We start from the raw sequence: 25,292 nt of genomic DNA, 5'->3' as shown, positions 1-25,292 counted from the left end.
CCGGGCGGCTACGCTGGCCACACCAGACCCTCACAGCCCTATCTAAGGAGCCGATGCTCACTTTGATGTCAATGAGAAGCGGTGGGAGGTGATACGGCAAACGGGGATGCTGTCCCGAGCTCCCTCCATGACGGTGGACTTCTCCCTACAACGGCAGGAGCGTTCCTGTGAGCCAAGGTACCGACATCATGAACAAGCTCAAGGATGGGCAATAGAGACTCACCCCAAAACTACCGGTCGTGATGGCTTGACTGGAGACTAACCGAGCGAGCCTGGCCACGCGCACACGGCAAGCCTCGCGACGGCGGCGATGGCGTGACTACGGCGGCAACGATGAGCAGGCAGTAGCAGGGCGAATTGAGGTGCACACGGGATAGAGTGGAGTAGGGTGAAGGTTCGGTGCCAATGAATTGGACGCAGGTGGACAGAGCTAGGGGAATTAGACGGGCACTGCCGTGGAGTCTTAAAGCGACCGATGGCGAAGGAATTTTGAATTGGAGCTCGACACCGGCTGGCAGCAACAGTGGACGGGTTCGGCGCGTAGCTAGGTCTCTACTCCATCCTTAGGTGCACGCAATTCCACTAATTTGGCCAACGCTGTGTGCTTGCCTCGGCGCGGCCCGGCGACAAAAGAACAGGGAAAGTAGGCGGAGTTCGGCTCGGCACTGTCGTGGCGGAATTGGCCATCAACTCTAAGTACAAGCGTGCACGGGCGATGGGGAATAGTGAGGCATGCACAAGGCGCAATGGCCACACTGCCATAACCCGCAAGCCGACGGCAACACGGTACTGCGTCGCAGTGGATGGCGCTGGCTAGGGAAAGCAACAGCGCAGCATTGACGCTGAAGTGATGGCAGAGCAGGCGGCACACCCACACGTGGCAAGGCAACGTGCAGCAGAGCCAAGCGTGGCCACGTGGCAGCGACACGGCACCGTCGAGCGAGCGCTGGGCAGCAGAGCGGCCAGCGCGCGGTACGGCGGTGCGGGTCCGCACGGCTGTGCCCGAGCGTGTGCGTGCGTGGCATGCTAGGGCAACAACGCGGTGCGGCTTGCAGCGCGAGACCAGCGGCATGACTGGCCACAGCGGTGCGGGCGACGGTGGCCAGAGGTAGGCCTGGCAGCGGTGCGTGCGTGTGTGTGCGTGGCGTCCTAGGGCAGCAACGACGGCGTGGGCAGTAGGGCAGGGCCAGTGGCAGGGACGGCCAGTGCAGTGGTAGGGAAGCGAGCGGTTGGCCAGGGTGCGGCAACGACAGGTGCGGCGGGTAGCAGGCGCGGTGGCGCCGAGCGCTGGCACGGTGATCGTGCCCAGACATTGCACTCGGCCGAGACAGTGACATGCATGCTTTTTAAAGCATCCCAAAAACTCAAACCCGATGATTCAAAAGACAAACTAGTTGTTCTACTCTCAAGATGGTACATAGGGCTACCAAACTAAGCCAAAACATCTTGCCACTACTTAACCTGATTTTTCTATAAAAAATTCCCAAACTAGGTTTCGTCGAACCATTTTCCGACTTCGGAAACTCGACCAAAACACGATCGGTTTCGCGTCGAATTTGATTTCCAAGCTACTTGATACACTAGCTACCGAAACCCGTTCTCGACCGCACGTATTTCATCGTCGCCTACGAAGTTCGTGCTACAAACTTTACTAACGTTCCGCATATGCGTTCCGTAGCATTTCCGTCCAATAAAAATTCGTTTAGAACCCTAAGTAATACAATGCGACATGAAATGTAACATGTGTTTCGTATTTCAAATGAACGTTTCAAGTTCCGTAGATTGCTTTACACTCTATAACTCATATATTTACACACAATTACACATAAGTATGATGCTCATGTAGTGTTTTAGCAAAAACTAAACAATGTAACACCGAGGATGTTACACTTTTCTTGTTATCTTCACCAACTCAAGCCATCAAGTCACACTTAGTGTTGAATCATTCATTTAGATCGTTTGTATAAATATCTTTCAATGTAGCAAGCTTTAGAACGTGAGACCATTCCATATGCAATCCCTTACGTCTCATTAATTATTTTTCAACATGCTTGCTTTCATATGAGTCATCGAAATCCCACAATGAATAAGCCTTGCATGAATTACATTCGCATTGTTGTCTTGTGTTTGAACTAGATTGTTTTCAATAATAAATCATTTTGGCTTTTATTAAATACCTGTGATATAGCATATTATATGTTCACACTTAGTAAACGGGTTAGACCTTTAATTATGTTGTTATTCAATCATCCAAAACCCACTAAAGGCCGATGCCCTTTCAGTTATCCGTAATGGTATGCTTGAATACGGTAGTTCTTCGATTTCTGGAATGATGACTTGTCAATGGTGCCGTCCCAGAAGGTTGGTCGTTGTCAATATCTTCTTCATCAACACCGGTGGCACAACAGCCTCCATCTCGATTGACGACGATGATGGCGCAGTTAGGCCGAGCCCAAACACCTCCTTCTCCGGGACTGGAACCTTCACGTCATACCGCATCCTCTGCTCTGCTGCCTGATGGTCTACGTCCATCTCACATCCTCTGGTCTACTGTCTGATAGTCTACGTGCATCTCAACATGTGGTTTCAACTTGCATATAGGCTTGTAGTTTCAGGCCACAATTTGAGCCTAGGATTTCAATCCGAACCCGTGGATTTTTAGTGAGAGTCCAAACCAAAACGTTCCATCCGAAATCTCAATCCATTCCTCACCAAACCAAAGTAATCCAATCTAAAAACCAACCCATAAATCATTCAAAACCAAACCATTAGCAGGGCTAACAATACCTCAACACCTTTAGGGATGAAGCGGGTTTAGGTTTGCAGATAAACCGGCTTGCATCTCTACTTACTTTGACAAGCTCGTCCATCAGCAGTGGCCACGACGGCTTCTACATGTACCGCATATGCATGATTTTTTTTTCTATAGTTGAAATACTAAACTTTGAGGAGAAGGTAAGCTTTGTCAAGAGACATGAATGAGGCGATGGACTCATTTGGCTTACCGTATGCATGGTCAAAGAACTCCAAATAGTATTGTGAAGGTGTGAGCATGTACCCACAAGATAAGTGGTTTTAGTGGTTCTTAGGCCAATCCCGACGGGGGATGTCATGGGTGTTTCATGCACGTTAAATAGGATGATACATCAAAAATAAAATCTTTGCATGTATCGAGGAAGAGAGAGAATACTAGAGTTTCATGGCCATGAAACGATCTAGCGTTGTTTCTCACACCTTGGAAAATGGATGAAACCTGCATTGAGCCCGTTCTTTCTTTTCATTCGATCCGGTGTGGTTTGCTGCTGTAACGAACTGCTCGCACACTCACCAGCGGCGGAGGACACCTCACCGGCAGCGGCTCTCTACAGGTACTAACATTTTTTTAAGGAAAATAATCGTATTCTTTAGATATTGTGTGATATTTTAATGTGCTAATTTTTAGATAAATATAAAATGGCTACAAAGTTCACATGACACAACTGATCACACCATTTTACAAGAATTAAATGTTGAAAGTAATCTATGAAACAGTGAAATGAAAATGTCACCATTTTATATGTATCGAGGAAGAGAGTATGTTTCATTCACAAATATCAATGCTATCACATCTCGGAAACCGTGGGCCTCCTATTCATAATAGCCTTAATGAGAACCATGCAATTGAGATTAACGCTTTTTTGTCTTATCATCTGTGCTTGTGTGCAGGGGCAGACACAGCGGTGGGGCGGGGCATATCGCAGTAGTGGAACCCCTGTAAAGCCTCTATGAATTTTTAGTCAAAGTTCTATAGTATAGGGGGCTGAGACTTAAGATCGAATAGCAGTGTTGTTCAGCCCTCCTGAAATATTTTCTGAGTCCGCCGCTGCTTGTGTGCATGTGTAATTGGTTTTATGTACCTGTTGATGCCTGCTGTCTTAAATTATCATCATCTTGTTTTATTTGTAAAAAAAAGAAGAGCTTGCCAACTTCCTTACTAGCCAGGAACCAGAAGCAAACAGAAATCAATCGCGCACTGCAACAGTAAGTAATAGGCATCGTAGCTGGTTCACTTAAAACCAGCAGTGATATTTCTCGCAAAAAAAAGCACAGCACTGGTCCACCGGCGATGATCCAACCGGTTGACGACGGTATAAATTCTGTTTGGTACGGGCGAGGACAGACACACCACCAACCTCGACTGAGCAATCGCAAATTGCGTCCGTGTCAGTGTCGTCACCTACTTGCAACCGGCCAGGGTTGGCGAACACCCGCTACCACCAGCCACCACGGAATGGAGCTCGACTCGACCAAATCCTCATCTTCCTTGTTGCCACGTTGTCCACGCATGTGCATGTGGTTCGGGTCATAGACAAAAGGGGACCTGTGCGACCAGTTCCGATCGCTGCAATCCATGGAATCAGACGACGTTCCAAGTTCTTCCCGTTGCCGTGCGTCCTGTATTCGATATGTGCACTGTGCAGTGTCTTTCTAGAACCCAAATTATTCAGCGGGCCCGTTTGGGATGTCTCAATTCGTCAACTAGTACACATGGCAAAGAAGGTCCAGACCAAAGTAATCATGCTAAGTTCAGGCTGTACTTTCTCGATCGTCCAATAGAGTAGAGTACTGTAGTAGTATTAGTACTTTCTTAGCTCCTGTCATGCAGATTGGTTGGTCTGGATCGAACTCGGCGTTTTGAATCGCACCACTGTCCTGCACTCCCTGCATATACCCCTTTATGCCTATATATACAAAAAGGTTCAAGAGGTAAGTTAATTAATCTTATTAATCTGTATCATTCAGAACGGATTAAATTGTTCATTCATCATACAATTGCTGGGGCTCGTAAATCATACGGCACAAAAGGCAGGCAGGAACGGAAAAGTGTGCAGGAACTATGTGTGAAATCAAAGAATCTTGCTGCAACCTACTCCCTCCAGACTCCAGTAGTAAGCTGAAAAATCACCCTCCCTGCGCCTCTTGCCAGCGCTTCTGCTTCTCTGTACGTGCTGCGCGTACTGGTTGGTACTGATGATGACTTCTGGGGAGGAGTTGGAGATCAGAAGTCGTAGATGAGCTTCCGGAACTTCTCCATGTGCTCCGCCTGCAGCGAGATGGCCACGGACAGGCTGCCGTCGCGGTTGGCGCTGGGGAGCACGAACGCGAGCCCCTCGTACGCGATGCCGCCGGGGCCCATGAACACGGGCCGGCCCCACCCGAAGTCCGCGTCGTGGATGGGCAGGCGCACCCAGCTGGTGAGCCCCAGGTTGGGGCACCGGAACGTGTGCGCCCCGCGGACCAGCGCCGACAGGTCCGGCTGCAGCTCCAGGTAGTCCAGCGCCGACCGGCTGTACCCGTCATCCATCCGGTCCAGCGCCGCCTGGATCACGCCAGCGCCCTCCGCCACCCCGGCCGTCACCGTGCCGGCGTTGGCCAGCGGCGTCGCCGTGAAGATCACGTTGCCGAAGTAGCCCTCCGGCAGCGGCGGCTGCAGCCGCTGCCGCCCGTCCGTGGCGCAGTACAGCTTGGTGGGTTGGTCGGCGGGCAGGCCGCGCGCCAGGGACGCGCACCGCCACACATGGGCCGCCAGCACCGCGTACGTGCTGAACCGCGGCGCGCCCTCGCGCGCGGGGAGCTGCGAACGCAGGCGGCCGAGCTCGGCGCGGGAGAGCTTGAAGATGGCCACGGCTGCGGGCGGCGTCGCCGGCTTGGCCGTGAGGGCCACCTGTGGCGGCTCAGAGGACAGCATGGCGGGCGCCGGCTGGTACTCGATGTGCGGGTAGGTCGGGGTCGGCGGGTCACGCGCGCGGAGGAGGGAGCGGTCAATGAAGGGCATGACGGCGATCGGGACGCCGCGGCAGAGGTCCGCCCACGAGTTGATGAAGTGCAGGCCGGAGAAGCCGTCGGCTACGTGGTGCTGCATGCCAACGCCAATAGCCACGCCACCGCACCTGAAGTGGGTCACCTGCAGCAAAAACAAGAGCGCCAATTTTGGTTAGGTGCCGAAATTGACCTTCTTCTTCTTTTTTTTAAGTATAAGCATTCTTTAACTTGTCCGGTTGTCCCTATCAAACGAAGAATACAGGACAGAGCGCATGCGTACGCTAGCACCATATTATCAAATTATGAACTAATTAGACTTAAAAAATTTGTCTCGTAGAGTAGTCATAATTTGAGCAATTAATTATTTTTTAGTCTATATTTAACACTATGTACATGAATAAATATAAGATCTGAAGATCGTCCTTTCAATCCTCGGCTGTCGCAGGAATGGAGCAACGTCAAGCAGGCTTGACACAGCTTGTCTCCACGCGGACCGATTCGCGTGGGCGCCCGCGGCCCGGCCATAATGTTGTCCACACGGCGCACATGCACGGAAGCACCCACCCAACAAGGCAACAACTGTGATGCGTCTACCTACGTTGACCCAGACGTTGTGCGCTGGCGGCGACTCAGATAACCTCGATCTCTGTTTCGACTTTCAACTTTCAACCCTTCCCCGATCAAATTATCAAAATCCTAGTGAAATGCAAGACCCGAACCTGGAGCACGAGCAGCGGGAAGGAGGTGTCGTCCGAGAAGTCGACGGTGGGGATGAGGCGCTTGAGCTCCATGGTGGGCGCGAAGTCGCCGAAGTAGTCGATGGTGGCGTCGGGCGCGTCCGCCTCCTGGAACAGCACCCCGCCGGCGTTGCAGTCGATCTCGACGCGGCCGTCCTCGTCGCGCGCCAGCCGCCCCGCCATCGGGTAGAAGGGCACCAGCGCCTCCGCCAGCGCGCGCCGCATCCGCGCCCCGTCGAAGAAGCTGCCGTCCGGGGCCGTCAGGTCGTTCCCGTCCGCGTCCTTGCGGCGGAAGAAGTAGACGCTCGGCGTGTGGAACCGCGGCACCACCAGATCGGGCCCCGAGTTCCAGAGCCGGCGCCGCGGCGTCTCCGCCGCCGGGTACACCATCTCCGACCCCCGCACCGTGATCTTCATCTGCACCGCGACACAAGACCCCCACCGCGTTATTATTCGTACACACAATCGAATTGATTGATCCCCCGAGCGAGGACGGAGCGCCTCGTGATCGAGAATTAAGCGCAAATCCAGGCGGGAAGGAAAGGAAAGCCAGACGAGCAGGCGAGACGAGGCGAGGCCAGCAACCAACCTTGCGCGAGCGGTGGAGGAGCACGGCGGATCTGGGACCGACGCGAACTCGAGCTCAACGTGACCGCCGCGGTGTAAAAGCAGGTAGCGTTAGGTAGTGGTGCGGGGGTATAGCTCTTGGTGGAGAGCTGGTGAGCTAGCGAGGGGTGGAGCGCCTTTTATAGCCAGGCAGCCGTGCGCGCAACCCCCCGGTTTCCTTCCTTGTCGTCCTCCATGAATCTGCCCGAGTCTCGATTTTTTTTTTATGAAGAAAAGAAATCCCGGGCGTTTGGTGGGATGGATGACCAGCGGAAAGCAACGGCGGACGCGGGAGGATGGGCCGGGGGTGGAGTGGATGTAGGGATGGAAACAAAAACGATAATTTCTGATTTTCGGAAATCATTTTTGAGTTTTTTCTGATTTTCTGGCCTAAATGAAAATGGTAGCGGTAATTGAAAAAATAAAAACGAAAACTATAAAAATAATTGAAAACAAAAGCGAAAATGATTTTGTCCTCTTCCGACCGTTTTTGAAGATCGCCATATTAATACCGATAATTTAGGCCTTGAATCCAAATTTATTTATAGACAATATAATGCATATACTTTATGCCCAATTGGCCCACATCTAAGCATCCCATCTGCATACGCAAGCACATAAGGCAAATATTTTTTGTGGAAACAAACTTACGGCAAGTATTTCATTGGTATAGGAGCAACAAGGCAATCAGCTAATCACGTATTGCATTACCCTAACTCTAGACAATTATCATGAACACGAACGGAATCTGGGTTATTGTTTTTAGGATATCGCTCTTATTGATTTCGATCATTATCGATGTATTTTTTGATCGACTATTATCGTTTTCAAAATTACCGGAATATTGGTGTCGTATTCGCTTCCAACAATATCATATTGATTTTGTTTTCGAGAAAAAAAAAATATGAAAATAAAATTGATTTGACCTCGTAACGATCGTTTTCATCCCTAACTGAACGGGGGTTTGCCGGTTGGATTTGGCAAGGACGCTGGACGAGGGAGGGCGGGGAGCCGGTAGCCTGCCCCGATCCGATGAGGTCCGCGCCGCATCAGCAGTGACAGAGGAGTGCACGGCCGTGCGGGGGCACGCACTTGGAACTTGGAAGGCCGACCGCGCGCGCCGCGTCTCGGCTGTCGCATGTCGGCTCGACCTGGTCTGTCCATGCAGTGATCAGCAGCGGCGACGCCGTCCAGTTTTTTTATTTGTGAACGTGAAGATGACTCTGTTCAGAGAGATTCTATATTTCAAGGGGATGATTTCACTGAAATTCCTGGTGAACATTGAACAATGACCGCTTCAATGGCGTGCATCGGTGCATGCACGGATGCACGTCAGACATTGTTTCGATCCAGATGTCGAGGTGGTGTGTTTACCCTGGCCCTTGGCAGTGGTGGTCTTCAGTCTTCACAGGTTACATACCTTGTTCGTTTGATCGTATCAGCCATGCTTATCAATTATGATATAGTGTTTTTCTCTCACAACAAAATAGTATCAGCCAGTTTATAAGGCACAGAAAAGATCGTTGGTTTTAATAGTAGTACATTACTCCAACGAGGCTGATGACTGCCAGCACTTGTCATGCATATCCTGCGCATGGCTGAACCAGTTGGCCCTTTTCGGAGATTCTGCTAATTGCTTGCGCCAAACAGCTCGCGCCTCCCCCGCGTCCGGTCTCTCATCCGGCGTGGTAGTGGTACACCCATTTTTTTCACTTGTCAGGCCTCTCAGGTCCCAATCCCCAATCAACATCCTTCTCCTTCGTGTCTAGGCTTAGTTTAAATTCAGCGTGTAAAGTTTTGGGTGTCATATGGATGTATCACATGGAATGTTCGGATACTAATAAAAAAAACAAACTACAGAGTCAGTCAGTAATCCGCGAGACGAATTTATTAAGCCTAAGTAATCCGTCATTAGCATATATGTTACTGTAGCATCACATTGTCAAATCATGAACTAATTAGGCTTAAAAGATTCATCTCGCAAATTAGTCGCAAACTGTGCAAGTAGTTATTTTTTAATCTATATTTAATACTCTATGTATGTATATAAATATTCGATGGATATGGAGTAAACTTTAGGGAAAAAAACTAAACGAGGCCTTACCGCTGCTGCTGCAAGATTTTAATTTGCTGTAGGAATCAATCGAAAGTCAGCACGCGCTTCACGCTATATATTGGCACAAGGCAGCAGCAGGCAAATCAAGCAAGCAGCTCTGCTGTTGTGGACTTTGCTTTCTTTGGCCTGTCCGAATTCTGGTGTAGTGGTTCCAACGCATAGGCATACAGTGACACAGCAGGCAAATCAACGCATAGGCTATTTCTAATAACAACATCTAAAATACAAGACTTATTCATTTTTTGGTAGTGCTACAGACAAAATGTTCAATATATATTCGGTATCTTCTTCAACAACAAGACACAAAAAGAGAATTCTTTCTGTAAATGGTTTTTTAAGAGAGAGGATGTCCATATTTGGGTTGTGTCTCTCAGACAACTCAAAATAGATCTCTCGTATAGTTACTCTATTGTAGGCTGATTTTAGGTCTCTTACTATCCATTTTAGGTTTAGATGACCATAATAATTCCTTGTTGTCAGAGACAGTCTTATCACTCATCCGGAGTGTAGATCAAGCAAGCAGCCATACAGTGACACAGGATACATCTGTGTTTTCCTTTTCTGCTCTCTGCTTGAAGGACACAGTAGGGCAGGGCTGCAGTCAAGCGTAAATCTCGGTGCGTGTGGTGAGAGAGAAATGGCAAGATAATGCATATGCGGTGGCTCGGCATTTTACTTGTGGTGGGTCGTTGTAACGTGCAGCGCGGCACACCCGCCGTCATTTTTTTAGATAATGGCCCGCCGTCGTACTATATACTTAGTATACAGTGGGTTTTAACTGTATAAACCGCCGCCAGGAGCCAAGAAGTCAGAGGCGATCATCGTCCTTCGTCGGACTCGATCAGGAAGTACTAGCGATCGAGCTACTACGTTGGATCCGAGTCAGGGTGAGGTCACAGGCCTCGTGCGGTCATGCAAGGCTCATGAAAGTCATGGTAGTTGGTGGCGGTAGAAAAAGAAACCGTACTCTACACTGCTGGTTGCTGAATAAGCTGCCACATGGCGCACATGCATGAACTGAGAAGGAGGGACGCACGCGCGTCCGTAGTCATTCTAGTCGACTTACCGGAGATGGGACAAGGAAGGGAGCTGCGGTAACAGCCCCCGACTCGGTTATTCCTTCTTTCTCCCCGCGTGCGCTCTCTCTCTCTGCCCGACGAAGGCCGCCGCCGCCCCGCTGCCACCGCCGCCGTGCCCAGGTCTTCGTCGGACCCTTCTCGGGAAACGAGCACCCGACAGATGGTATGCCCGCCCCTTCTCTTCCCTTCCTGCCCCCTTCTCTTCCCTTCCTGCTGTGCGAAACCGAGCAGCACCCAAAGCCCAACCCAAGCTATTTGGCTATTTGTATGTATGTCATCGGACCTGATCTAATTGCAAGTGTATAAATGAATTATTCCTACTAACTTCGATCCTTATTGCCAAAAAAAAAAAAACTATCGGTGTACGTGTGCACACCCATGTGCTTGTTGGGGCGCCGGTGGTTGGATGGTTAGCTTAATCGGAGAATCGGACCTGATCTAATTGCAATTGTATACATGAATTATGCCTACTAACTTCGATTCTTTTTGCAAAAAAACTTATCGGGTGTACATGTGTACACCCATGTGCTTGTTGGGGCACCGGTGGTTGGATGGTTAGCTTTGATAAGCGAGTGATCTGCTATTGCTTTTGTTGACTTGTTTGGGTTCTGGTTTATTGAGAGGGTTGGGAATGCGATGATATCTATGGAATATGTCGTGAACATTCTGGTCCAGACTTCTCCCCTTCCGCAATTTATCAAAAATACTTGGTTATAAGCTTAAGATCCTCAGATGACTCTGCTTCTATGTTCTGATATGTAAGGTTGTAGACTTATTTTAGTTGTATGAACATGCTGCAATGTGTCTTCTGCGAACTAAACTTTGTATGTCAAACTTAATGTTCTTTTGAGAACTTGAAATTAACTAATTCAGTGGTCTGAATGTTCAGGTATAATATGTGGAACTGTTGTTTTGTATTTAGACAGTTGTATTTTACTTTAAGGTATGATAGTTTCTCTCTCTTTCTTTTTGTAACTTCTGATATTTATTCCAAAAGTTGGCAAATGCTTTGACACTGAAGCTGCATAGCAGCATGACACCATAGTAGGAGTTATAATTACTGGATAACAAAGGTTGCCAAACAATGGGTTCTCACTATTGGGAAATATGTAATTTATTAGAGGCTGTGTCTTGAGAACCTGAAAACCCAATGGATTACAATTCGGTTAATCATGCATTGGATGGTATGTATGGTTTGAAAAAGGACATGCTTTAGTAAACTCAAATAAAACTCCCTAGTTCGCATTATTTGCATGACCATGGTGGTCTTCATGTGATCCTATATTCAGGAAAAAAAAACAGTGATATTTGACTATTTAACTATATCTTATAGAAACATGATATTAATCTATCTTAGTTGTTTTGATCTGATCTAGTCCTGTTTGTTTAAATTTATTGCTTGCTGGCCTGATGTTTTTTACCCCCTAGCTTTACTGTTAGCAATAGGCTACTTTGACGTGGATCCAGCTTATGCTCTTCCAAAAATCAGATTTGCAAATCTGCAGTGTTTCTTCTTGATTTATTTCCTTTCTAAAGTTCATAAGTTACTTGTAACATTCAACTGTAATGGCAGGGATCTGTGGGCTTTATGAAAGGAAAATTAGGGATATCAACCCAATGGTCCCAAGCATAACTTATGATATCAGCAACCTCTATAACTTCATTGATGGCCTAGCTGACATTAGTGCGCTGGTGTGAGTACAACTTTTTAAGATTTTCGGAGTTCCTTGAAGTATATTTATACATGTTCGTGTTCAAAGCTAACAACATAATAACTGTGCTTTTCCCCACTCCATATGCAGTTATGATCACTCGATTCAGGCATTTCTGCCATATGATCGACAGTGGATAAAGCAAAAGTTGTTTCAACACCTGAAGAAACTGGCTCAGCGGTAGCACGACTGTTGTTTAGTCTGATGTCTTTTATCCAACAAGCAAGCATGCGTGGTAATAGGTGTCCAATCAGTGGTATTGGGAGGTGTTTCATATAAACTTATGATATGTTACATGGCAGATTTGCTCCCTTGTATTCTGGATGTTGGACTCGGATTTCATTGGTGGCTTGCTTGTGGTTGTGGTACCCTAAACTTGTCTTGTTTCGGAGTGTTGAGAATCAGATAACCCTTTAGCCTGTTGTTATAAAAAAACTTTTGCCTATAGATGGTTTCTATCTATTATTATTCTTTAGAAATATGCCCTACGGTCATAAAAAGTCTTTAGGACAAGATTTTGTCAACCATAAAGGCTACAAGCATCAATGACTTGATTATTTAGTTTGAAAATACCAGCTTAATAGCCAACACGAAATGTTTTGATAGTTAAATGGCTAGCAGGACGACTAGCGCCAGAACGTCCCTGCGTCCAGATGCCCACGCTGTAGTTTCTTGCGCTCGCACCAACAATCCTCGCCCGCGCTCGCACACACAAAAAAAAGCAGGCCCTGCGTGTGCCTGGGTTTCGTGTGCCCATGCATGGCTTGCGTCGCCAGACCACGTGTTGGGACCGCTCGTGTCCCCTCCGCTTCTCCGCGCATTACAACATGTGCAACACCCGATCTATTTTTAAAACATCCAGATACAATACTTGCAATGTACGCCTAAACACAAATGAAACACTTGCAAAAACACATGGAAACTACTTAAAAACCATTACAAACATACGCAATATCCAGATAAAACACTTGCAGTATATATGTGAAACGTATGCAACAATATGTCCTAAAACACAGATGAAACATTGAGAATAGACCTTTGCAACATACGTGTACAACCATTGCAACATATGCAACATTCTTACCTACTTTTGTAACATTCATTTGAGACGATTGCAAAAACCTCTAAAACCTCTAAAACACTTGAAACATATTCTTACAACATGCGTTTTCAACACATCACAACATCTCCTTGTTGCTTGCGAAATGGAGGCTCGCCGGCGTGTGGAGTTCACCAGAGGCAGCCGCGCTGCCGCTACTATCGACCAGGTGGACTCCGCCTATTATGAGGCTAGCGAGGACCCCTTCGTGGCTGCTGCTATCGTGGCTCGACACGCAGCCCCTGTAGCCGGCGCCGTAGTCCCCACCGCCACCGGATCTCTCGCTGCACAGTGGATCTGGTGGAAGGAGCAGCGAGGCAGAGTGGGGCAGAGGCACGCGATGCAAGCGAGCGGCCACCCCGTCGGGGGGCTATGTCGCACGGTCAGGGCACCGTCGGGTCGGCCGTGCGCAGCGCGCGGAGGTGGCCGCGTTTTGGGCCACGTCGGGAGAGAGGGAGAGAGAGGGGGGAAGGGGAGGCTGGGCGGAGACATGGACAGTGCGAAGCTAGCGGCGTTGACCGGCGGGGGTGGGAGCAGCGGTGTTGCCTGCGGCGGCCGCGGGTACGGAGCGGAGTGCGCATCGATGGTTTCTTTTCTTTTCTTTTTTGCGATGCGGGCGAGCGGCGCAAGCGGTGCCGCGTAGGAGCGAATAAGGAAACCTCGTGGGCATCGTGGCCCACCAACGGGGCCATCCGGACGAACGGACGTCCTGAACAGAGCATTACCGAATGGCTAAAGATCTCTTGTTTTTAAGTTTGATGGTTGAAATTAGGCTCGAGGGATAGTTTGATGACAAAAAATGTTCTTCTTCCTTTCTTATATATGCATAATTTCTATTGAAAAGTACTTCTAAAAATCTCAAAGCTGTGTAGAATTTAATAATATATTCTAGAGAGAATAAATTTGCAACGTGTGTAGGATTTAATAATATATTCTAGAGAGAAGAAATTAGCGCTAAAAAATATCCAGTCAAGAATGTGACTTAGTGTTTTTTTTTTTAACTTGCAGCAAACTTTATTGATTTATCAAAGTGGATACATCGTTTACAAGCAACTGTAGGATAGATACAGGGGATCATCTACCCAAATCTAAGAGCTTTTCTCTAGTAAAGCGTGCCTAGCTAACTCATGGACAACTGAATTACAGCTTCGATTACAATGACTAATTGAAATTGCCACGAACTCCTTCCAGATGGCACATTCATCGTAAATTGCCGCTGCAGCCATGGCCGAGAAACCTCCCTCCTACATTGTATTGACCACCTCCATACAATTAGACTGGACCTTCACTCGAGTACAACCAATTTGTTGCGCCAGGAGGAGTCCATCCCTCAGTGCATATGCTTCTGCTGTGGGCGCGTCTATTGTATGTGGTATATAACTGTGTGAAGCAGCAATGAATCAACATGTGGAATCTGTAATAACAGCCCCCGAGATCGCCGATCCCTTTATGCCATCGTAGGCGGCATCCACGTTAATCATCAGACATCCTCCAAAGGTTTCTTCCAGCCTATTGATTACTACTCCCTTCTTTGACGTAGCCGCATAATTCGTTGTAATTGCTATTATTGACGAGGCTGATCTTAATGGATTTTGAGTTAAATACATTGACGTGCCTGTAACTCGTGGGCATGTGCCATTTAAGTCCATGGTATTACAAAAGCAAAAAATGGGCCCTAAACGGCCTGTTTGGAATGCGGGATTTTTTTCCCATTCATGTGTTTTTCCTGTGAAATTGAACTGATTCATGTGAAACTCATGTGTGATTCCTGTGAAATTCCTGCGTTCCAAACAGGCCGAGGTTGACAATTTTGCAAAGAACACCTTGACTTGGATTGAAAAGGGCACCTAGCCCACTGTTCGTCTGTTTCCTATCTATTCCCAAAACAATCTGCCCTCCGTCCTCTTGCTTCTCGTCGCCCTGACACCGCCCGCATCAATCGATGGCATACCTTTCCTTACACTCCTTTGAATTTATAGTAATTATACAAGTAATTTCTATTGCAAATCTACACATGACTTGATTTAAACAAGCCTTTTCTGATAAATATTTTTAAACTCTAATATCTTTTAAAATGTTTCTTAAACTCCTAAAACTTTGAAAATATTTTCTAATGCAAATCTACACATATAATTTGTATGTTTCCATACTCAATCAATAATTTAAAAGTTATTGATGTATGTAGTTTTAGTGAACCATTGTGACTGGAGGCCGGAGGGAACATGTATTAACTTACATCATTGAGGGAATATTTATTAACTTACATCATTGTATGTCTGAACAGAGCAATAATCACTATTCGCGGATATATGTTTTGCTTGGAACAACCTGGAAGATGGATTAGTGTTACAATCACTTCAAACCCCATCTAATACAAGTGAAAATCCTGATCCTGAAAACAACAAAATTATGAAGCCAGGATCTATTAACTTCATAGTCTATGGAAGCATAATCGTGCCTCGAGACAATTGATAACCAGAAAAAAAAAATGGCCAAGCTATCTTTCAGCACTGAGTTTTGTCAATTTGATTGTGCCGTGTCAGTGCCACAAGGTTCTCACACCAGAATACCTCCTTGCCTGCCTGCGTGCCCAGTAGATCACTGCCACTCTACCAGCATACAGGCCCTAACCTCAATGCCTACCAGTGTGACGAGAAGCGCCCCTAATCCTGAGACTAGCCTTAACACCGACCTCGAATTGTTTCTGATGGTTCAAAGCCACATGATTTCATCATTTTGTAGTATTTATTTGCCTCTTCTGAGAACCCACCATCGAGAAGGCCTCTTATAACCCTCTCAAACTGATCAGACTTCAATAGTCTCTTCTTCTCTTCCAAGATCTTGAGGGACCTGCGGGCTCTCTCTTCCTGGCGAGACTTTGCATACATATCGGCAAGGAACACATGGACTTCTATGGGCTCTTCTCCAAGCTTCTTTATCTTCTGCACAAGCTGTTCAGCCTCCAGAACTAGCTGCAACATAGACAGCCAATCCAGTAACACTGAGATTCGTCTTGACACCAAGTTCAAGTCCTTCCTTCTCTAAACTCAGCAAGCCACTGCAAAGCCTCGTCTAGTTGGTTCTTCTTCATGTGCGCAGCCACCACACCAGCAATTGAACTGTCACCTGGTTCGGTGTCCAAGCCTCCTCCTGATTTGCTCAAACATGGCACAGGCTTGAGTAGGATCACCAATACGTCCATATGCTTCTATACATATTGCATAGAGCTCCTCTGTAGGCTTGAGGTCATCATGTGCCATCATATTAAGAACCCTCTGTGCACATGTCATCATGCCTCGCTGAGCATATGCTCGTACGATGTCTGTGTAGATTTCTCTAGTGGGTTTGACATTGACACGTGTACCCCTCATAAATTTTATCAGATTTTCTGCTTGTTCTGGTTCTCCATGGTTGATATAGCAATTAATCATTGAACTGAAGAGTTTCAGATCTGGTTTAAAACCCTCCCTTCGAATAAATTCAAAAGCCTCCTTGGCCTGCTCTAGATTGCCTGCCTTGCTATACATGTGGACTAATACGATGGATGTGATGACATCAGGTGCAATACCCTTCTCTTTCATTTTACCAAGTACTCTCTCTGCGCTTTCCACATGATTTGCTTTAGCGTGAAGATCAATTAATTTTGAGTAATCTCGGATGTTTGCCTCAAAAGATTCTTGAGCTAGCAGAATTTCAGCAACCTGTAAGTTCAAATAAGTAGCATATTAGTGGTGTGAACATTTCTTTTTTTAAGGTAACTAAACAATTGATTTAACATATATAACCATGGCTAATAACATATTTAGCTGACCAAATACATTTAAATGCCTAACTCAAACACTGTTTTGGAGGAGAGTAGTTATGTGGGTGGGTGGGGGGATGACATGAAGATAGTGAAGCTGACTAAATCGACAGTGAGCACAAGTGACCTATCATAAGCATTGCTGAATTTGTGGTTGACCTTGTATCAGGCAAAGCCAGTCTACGATACGACCTCCTTTTATTTTACAACCTTTTTTTCTCGAATACGCAGGAGAAGTGCGTATCTTTGTATCAAGAGAGAGAAAAACAACCCCTTACAAATAAGACCACCTCATTCCAGGCATGGGCTATGAGGTGGGTTGGGAACATAAAAAAGTTTTGGACTAATAAAAAACCAAACACAGGTGAGACCAGACCGCTGAAAACCAAACACCTCATTCTGGGCTGGACTATGAGGTGGGTTGGGAACATAAAAGGTTTGGACTAATAAAAAACCAAACACAGGTGAGACCACACCGCTGAAAACTAAGACGCTAAGCTTAGCTAACTTGACCCAAAGCAAGGGCGTTAAGACCACGCGCGACCGCTAGACACCAAAGATGGCGCTCCTCATTGAAGGCCTGAATAACGGTGTTGATGTTTGGGCTGGCCGGCACCCTCAAAAACACACAGATTTAGCCAAGCTCCCGAGATAATGACAGTATTCACTCCCTTCCTCTTGTCCTGAACTTTCTTGATTGATTTGCGCCACCACACGGCAAACGAAGATTCATGTCGTTGGGGAACCAGCTCTGCAATCTCATCGGTATAAAGATTCTGGACCAGAACAGTCGTGCAAAGACACAGGAAGTGAGCAGATGTTTAACATCTTTGTCAGCCTGATTGCACAGGGGACACTGAGCAGGATGTGGTAGGCCGCCTCACCTGACTTCAGCAGCAATAAGTAGGCCCCGCATTTCGCCAACCCCCAGGCCACTAACGGCCTCTCTGCCCCACCCGTCTGCAACAGGTAACTACTACAGCATCCCCACCTCCCTCTCCCCCCAATCCACATCTACCTAAAACCCCCTGTCCATGCCTTGATCTACAGTGGCTTGCATTGCCTAATCTGTGCCCACCCTGAATCTAGGGAAGACTTGCCGGGACTAACATATCTCAAAATCCCCATTCACATGAACAATGCCCCTCTTTCTCCTCGAGCTCAATGGCAGCCATGCCTGACCCTCCCTGACGACAGCCCTCTCTCCGACATACCACCCTTCTGAAACACCAGGTTGCTGACTAGTGGCACCCATAGCACCCCCACCGAAGCCTCAAATCAATGCCCTCCCTCCCTCCCCCACAACCAGATGTGCATCAAATGATATAACTGGTGAACCTAAACTCCTGCCAAATGTGTGTCAAATGATAATCACCTTGTGGGAGAGGAACTTACGAGAGCTACTCATTAAAGTTTTCAGAAATTCTAGTCATAACCCTTGTCTCAAGGTGAAGGGCATAATGATCTCCAGAAGTTTATGATCAAATTTGATGGCACTTGATAGACATGATAAAACGGGCTCAAAAGAATATTGGAAAACACCACAAATCACTATGCAGACAATTTGTGTCAATCTGTTTTGCCCTAGCACAATAAGTTTGGAATGAAATATTTCAGTGTAATCTAGTATTCACTTTCAATAAGCCCACGAACAATTTCGGAAAGTTGAGGTCTAAATAGGCTTAGTGTCACTAGGTTCAAAGGACGAAATGGACCAATAAAATACAACTTAACTCCCTATGTCCCCAAACTATTGTTCCAGAGAATGCTTCTCATCATACAACTTTCTTTTCTCTAAGAATGAAACGACCAACCACACTCTATGTCTCTATCCAGGTTAAGCTATTATTGTCTGAGTAGATCCAGGATATCTCTACCATTCACCCAGTGAAAACAGGTAACTAGTTACATATTCCAGCAATAATTCAAGTAGTTTTCAGCGAGAAACTTGTGGAGAAAGGAAGAATTTTACTACATGCAAAAAGAAAAAGAAAACACTAGCAAACAAACATTGCAGCATGATGCACACAAGCTTTCAGTGTTACCAAAGATCTCACCTTGAGGTACAACTCGACATTCCGTGCCTTAATCCGCTCAAGCAGCGCTATACAATCAATACGGTTTGGCCGGAGATCTTCCTTCCACTCCTCAATGGCAGGCACCGGATCTCCTCTCCTCGGGTCAACCGACAGCAGCCGCTCCTCAGCCTTCTTCGCCCTCCCTTCTACAGCCTTGGCCTCCTCAGGCACAAAATGCGCCTCAGCCTCGGCCACTCGCTCTGCCACCTCAGCCCACTTTGGGTCAGACATGTCCAGTCCGTACATCGTGAACTTCACCTCTCCCTTCCTCTTCGGCAAAGCGGTCAGCCTCGGCACAGGCGCAGGCGCCGGGTCGGCGCCGGCCTCGGCATCGGCGCGCTTGTCATCAAGGCCGCGGTAGAACTCGACCTCATCAAGCTTCTCGCGGGCCCACTTGAAGCGGAGCTCCCGGAGCCTGGCACCGCGGATGCCAACATCGACAGCGAACCGCGTCATCTCCTTGACCTCGTCGCAGTGAAGGTACTGGCGGAGGTCGGCGCGGACCTGATCCCGGCGCATAGCCTCGCGCACGGAGGCGCTGACCTCCCATACGGCCGCCCAGAGGTCGTCATTGAGCTCAATAGCATCGGGCCCCCGGTCGGCCTCGGTGAGGCGGCACAGCACGGCGTCCGCGACCAGGCGGAGCATTTCGTCGAGCACGTCACGGTCATGGTTGGGGAAGGCAGCCGTGAGTCGCGGGCGGAAGGCAGCCACGAAGTGCGCGAGGAACTCGTCGAGGGTCGGATCGGATGCCGGCTCCGACTCGGCGTTCGGGGTCAGGCTCGGCTCCGATTCGAGGATGCGGGAGACGAAGGGCGACGAGTCATGAGGTGGTGGCGGCGGCGGAGGGGCATCGGCATGGATGTGCCGGAGGAGGAATGTTGTCGGCGCGCTTACAGGGGCGAGAGAAGCTGGAAGCCGTCGGGCGAGACGGGAGAGGGAGAGGAGGACTCTCATGGCGGCCGTCGCCGTGGGATAGCTGCGGCCTGCGGGGGAGGTGGCTCTGGTAAGAGAAGCGAGGAGAAAAACCCTACGGCGACGGGGAGAACCGCACCTCGATCTGCACCGTTGATCCACCGATCCGACGGATGTTTCTGCATGCTGCGGTGCTGCCCCTAGCTTGGTTGATAGCGAACTGCGTACCGGCGTCAACGGGTTTTTCAAGTTGATGATGAGATAGACAGCTGATGATGAGATGATTTGAATCCATCTGAGATAACACTCATTTTTGTTCCACGCCTGACCTAAAACCATCGCGTTAAATTTGTTTCTGTTCTTATTATTTATCTTGCTCTGATCACTACTTCTATATTCATGAGTTCAATTACAACATTTAGAAGTCTTTCGAAACTCACATCAGTGGTCTCACTTGGCTTTGAAAAATAACTGTTATATCAACTTATGGATTAGACTAGTTAAATGCTCGTGCGTTGCAACGGGTACATATAATATCATGATAACATATGTATGAGCGCGTGTTATATTGTATCTAAAATAGATATTGCAATCGTGATGTTTTACAAGTTGTAATACACGAGCATTCACCTTAATCATAATAAGTTTGTGTTTTACAGTACATGTTTTACAATATATTATACAATTAAGAATCTAATCTCTCAATGTTTCGACCAAGAGAACGTGCTTTGCACGAACACCAAGCTACAGCTGGTCACCAATCAAAGATAATCCAGAAGATTTTTAAGTCCAAGATGCGGCATCTAACTTTTTGCAGCTGAAGCATGCAGATAGTTGAAGCTATAGTTAGAAGTATCCTATACATAAATTATTTGTTAATTTTTAAAGTTAAAGTACTATTGATATATCTTGAAAAAATATGTATCGACGTGTAATGCATTACCTCTTTCATAGAGTTAGAACCTCTTTATATATAATATTCTTTATGAATATATCATTTGTCGGTCTCTTCTTCCCTTTCCTTTTCCCTTTTTCCTTGTTTACGTCCTTCTCAACAGCCGGCACAGCCAAGAATCTAATGTTCGATCTTGCTATAGCTCATGATAGCGTCACATATAATTGGCTATACGAGAACACTGGTTCTGGCAAGTATACCCCGACGTTAGGGATAGTCTACCCCTGTGCCTTGTTAACAGTTATTGCGAAGCTGAGCCTAATAGGGAACTGCTTTCGCTTAAATTAGAAAGGGAACATCTCATCGTGCGACGGGCGTAAGCATATTCGAGGCAGAAAAACCCCGCTTTTCCAGCATGTTGTCCCAACACAATTTCTACGTCTATGGTATTCTTTTGGAACCTTCGTATGATAAGCCTGGTACCATTACAAAGTCTGTTCGTAGGGTCAATGTTCCTGAGCAATATGACCGGACAACCAATCTTCAGCTTCAACACATGTGGAGGTAGATCATTGGGTGTCAAAGTGTTAAGGAATTCCTCAGGATAGTAGTTGTGCGGATCGTCCACCGCACAGTCAAAGCTATAGTACACCATCTTATTCCCGTGAAAATGACCTATCATCTTCATATTAATCATATCAACACATTCATTCTGTGTAGATAATATCGCTCGAGAGGTGATATAATCTTTGCTTAACATATTTGCATTGAGGTTAGGGAATATGCAATCAATTAGAGTATCAAGATCACTATCTTCCCAGTTGTGCGGAACACATATATCATGAGGAAGACAGATTTCATCATCAACAGTTGCCTCCTTAGAACCTCCACCGACGTGCAACAAGTATTCTGCAAACCACGGGTCGCTCTTTGCCCTCATGTTGTGCACCAGTTTTAGATGTCGCATGGAATCCCAAAGGTACGACATCCGTAGCGATGCACCAACTACCTGAGCCCTTGACCCTCTCCGAACAACGGGAAGAACCTGTCTGAAATCTCCACCGAACACCACGGTCCTTCCCCCAAACGGCAACTCTGGTCGGTCCATTATATCACGAAGGTTGTTGTCTAGTGCCTCAACACCTTGCCTTTTTTCATTGTCACCTCGTCCCAAATAATAAGGGATGTGGCCCGAAGCAGCTTGGCAGCACCACTCTGAAAGGATCAAGATGCCCAAGAGAGGGAGTGAATTGGGCTACTTTTAAAATTCTTTGCAATAATTAAGTCCTATGGTTAGCCTAATTAAGCCCTTTGTGCCTAGAAAGTGTTTCTATTGATCTACCGTATAAAAGTTTAGCAGCCTATGTTCTAATCCTACTCTAGCATGGTAATTCTATGAATCTAAATAACAAGAATTGAATTGCTCAAAGTAGATGCTTAAAGTAAAGAGAGAAGGAGGAACGCAGCGATGTTTTGCCGAGGTATCGGAGAGTCACCACTCCCCACTAGTCCTCGTTGGAGCACCCACGCAAGGGTGTGGCTCCCCCTTGATCCGCGCAAGGATCAAGTGCTCTCTATGGGTTGATTCTTCGACACTCCATCGTGGTGAATCACCTACAACCGCTCACAACTTTGAGTTGGGTCATCCACAAGCTCCGTCGGATGATCACCAAGCTCCCAATCACCACCAAGCCATCTAGGTGATGGTGATCACCAAGAGTAACAAGCACGAACTCTCACTTGACCACGACAAGTCTAATGAGAAGGATGGATGCACACTTTGCTACTCTTGCTTTCACTAATGAGGGCTCTCTTTGAGATTCTCAAATCTCAATCACCTCACTAGGACCTTGCTCTTCTTGACACTCTCAAAGGTGTTTCTTAGCTATTGGAATGAGCAAAAGTACCCCCTCACACGAATGGAGAAAGTATTTATAACCTTGGTTGAAAAATGAACCGTTATGTGCCTCTGCGGGGTGACCGGATGCTCTGGTCATGTTGACCGAACGATTCGATCAGTTCTCCCTGAACTCGAGTATTTAAGTTATGACCAGACATGTCCAGTTACAATTTTCTCTCTCTAGAACCTTACTGGAGTCGACCGGATGCTGAGACCCAGCGTCCGATCACTCACCTCTCACGTCCAGTCGTACCAGACGAAATCACCTTGATCAAATGAACTGACCGGACTCTGCGCCAGCGTCCGATCACACCGGAACCAGCGTTCGGTCAGCATTTGACCATCCATTCACTTCCAACTCTCGATCATACATGAATAAAGTTTGCTCCAATGGATCTAAGGGCTTTTTAGGAGCTACCTAGTGCTGGATTTAGCAAGTGTGCGCCACACCTAACTCACTAGACTCACCTAGGTCAAGCTACCCATCCATACCCACCTTAATAGTACGGCTAAAGGAAAAACAAAGTCCTAAACTACTCTAAGTGTCTCTTCAACTCCAATCAACACTTAGAAATAGTTCATCCTTAACCTTGTCATCTATCCTTTGAAAACCAAAATGATTTCCATCGTAGGGGCATGACCACCATGATAGCCCAATCGATCTCCATTACCGGGACCTGACTTAATTGCCTCTACAAAGCACACGTTAGTCACTATAATCATGTATTGTCATTAATCACCGAAACCCAACTTGGGGCCTAGATGCTTCTAATCTCTCCTTTTTTGGTGATTGACTGACAATACCACCTCGAGTATGAAAGAGATGAGGTTTTTAACATGCTTGGTTCATATAAACTTTTGACAATAAGAACAAAAAGAGTTAGGCAAGCTTATATGACCCAAGCCAACATAATGTACTCAAAAGATATGAAATAAGCAAGAGTACAAGTAATAAAGCTCATTTACATTAGAGTTAAAACACAGGAAGCAAAACAAATGAGCATAACACAAGTGATATGACATATAAATAATTCAAAGTAGAGAGCACACATGTCACATATCACATAATTATCACGATCACATTAATATCACGATTACGATAACACTTAAGTAGTTTAATGCATAATAGTAAACATGAATGCATGATGTATCACACATAAAACTCCAAATGTAATAGATAAGCTATAAGCTAATAGATAGACTCCCCCTAAATGTATCGCTCCCCCTAAGACTAACATACTCGATCCCTCTCCCCCTTTGGCGTCAAACACCAAAACCTAAGGGTCGGTCAGTGGGGCTGTAGCAGATGAGTCGGGCGCTGAGGTACGAGGAGCGAGCTAAAACTATGTGCCATCATCATCTAATCCTGAGCTCTGAGTAGTCTAACCCTCTGTAGCTAGAAGTGATGCTGAAGCAGTCTGGGTCGGATCTATAACTGGCGCTGCCTGCTCTGATGATGCAACTGATGAAGGGAGTGTCTCTGTAGTCTCGGTAATAGATGCAACTGTGGAAGGACCTAGGACATGTAGCTCTGGCAGAGTAGGCTGCTCTGTCAACTCACTGAATGAAGCACCAAGGCTCCTAGAAACTGGGGTGAGCACTAATGAACTCTGAGGTGGAGTAAAGCCCGTATGAAGAGGAGTGAACTATAGGGCTGGCACTGGCGAAGCAAACCACTAGGACACCTGCTCTGTAGGTGAAGGAAACTATGGCGCTGGTGGTCCCTGACTCTAAAGCCCACTAGGCTGTAAAGCTAGAGTCATAGAAGTGGTGGCAGGCTAACCAAGCTAGGGTGAAGGTTATGGAGGTGGAGCCCCAATAGCTATCACAACATGCTACATAAACCCAAGTAGCTGCTGCTGCATGAGAAGCTATTGCTGATGCATGGTCTGCTGCTGCTGCTGTATAGCTTGCTACTACTACTAGATCACCTGCTGCTGTCGCTGGAACTCATCCTATTGAGTCTAAACTATGCAAATGAAGCAGTGGTCTCTTGAGCCTAGCGAGCCTGATCCTGCCTCATCCGCTCAAGTATGGCAAGTAGAGTGGGGTCTGTCTATGGTGTAGGTGGAGTTGAACTGGAGCTACCGGCCTCATAGTCATGTCATCGTGGAGGCATCTGAGGGATATCATGGTAGTCATCATCTGAGCTATTATTGGGGTCACTCTCGACCATCCCCTCCTACTGAGCATCAAACTGTTCCTCCTCTATAGCTACTATACCTCTGATGGTCTCATCCTACTGGGCTGTAGTCTCTGGCACCTCTGGATGATGGCATGGCTGGCTAGGAGTCCTTACTGCACTATGGCGGATCATCTGAGTCATGTTGTATGCAGGGAACTCTATAGTAGCACCACTATACTCTGCTAGCATCTCAGGTGGCCTCACTAGTAACTGCCTTGTGAATCAAAAATGTAATGCAGTGAGCATATGGTAGTTGCATGTGACCCCTGAACCCCTCTACAATAGTACCCTCCATCACTAATAGAAGGAGATCCCAAATGTCAAACACAGTCTGCTGCATCAGAGAGTTTAGTAGTCATAGCTGTA

At 47.0% G+C, this 25,292-nt stretch overlaps 1 protein-coding gene, 1 long non-coding RNA gene and 1 pseudogene across 2 annotated transcripts; 1 reads left to right on the top strand and 2 right to left on the bottom strand.

Annotated features, from left to right (window-relative positions):
- Positions 1-4,738: 4,738 nt before the first annotated feature.
- LOC136467282 (hydroxycinnamoyltransferase 2-like) lies at positions 4,739-7,286 on the bottom strand. Its single transcript, XM_066465919.1, has 3 exons — positions 7,129-7,286; positions 6,522-6,956; positions 4,739-5,944 (listed from the first exon to the last, which is right to left on the bottom strand). The coding sequence occupies exons 2-3, from the start codon at positions 6,954-6,956 to the stop codon at positions 5,039-5,041; spliced, it is 1,341 nt and encodes a 446-aa protein (XP_066322016.1). The 5' UTR covers positions 7,129-7,286; the 3' UTR covers positions 4,739-5,038.
- Positions 7,287-10,362: 3,076 nt separating this feature from the next.
- LOC136463779 (uncharacterized) lies at positions 10,363-12,477 on the top strand. Its single transcript, XR_010761085.1, has 3 exons — positions 10,363-10,503; positions 11,914-12,034; positions 12,143-12,477. It is a non-coding gene; the product is annotated as an uncharacterized lncRNA (long non-coding RNA).
- Positions 12,478-15,369: 2,892 nt separating this feature from the next.
- On the bottom strand, positions 15,370-20,090 carry LOC136463777 (pentatricopeptide repeat-containing protein At2g35130-like; annotated as a pseudogene).
- Between the last annotated feature and the right edge of the window lie 5,202 nt (positions 20,091-25,292).

Source organism: Miscanthus floridulus, chromosome 7 (assembly GCF_019320115.1).
Source record: "Miscanthus floridulus cultivar M001 chromosome 7, ASM1932011v1, whole genome shotgun sequence".
In the NCBI taxonomy this organism is placed as follows: domain Eukaryota; kingdom Viridiplantae; phylum Streptophyta; class Magnoliopsida; order Poales; family Poaceae; genus Miscanthus; species Miscanthus floridulus.
Note: the sequence above shows the minus strand (reverse complement) of the source record. Positions and strands in the feature narration are given on the sequence as shown.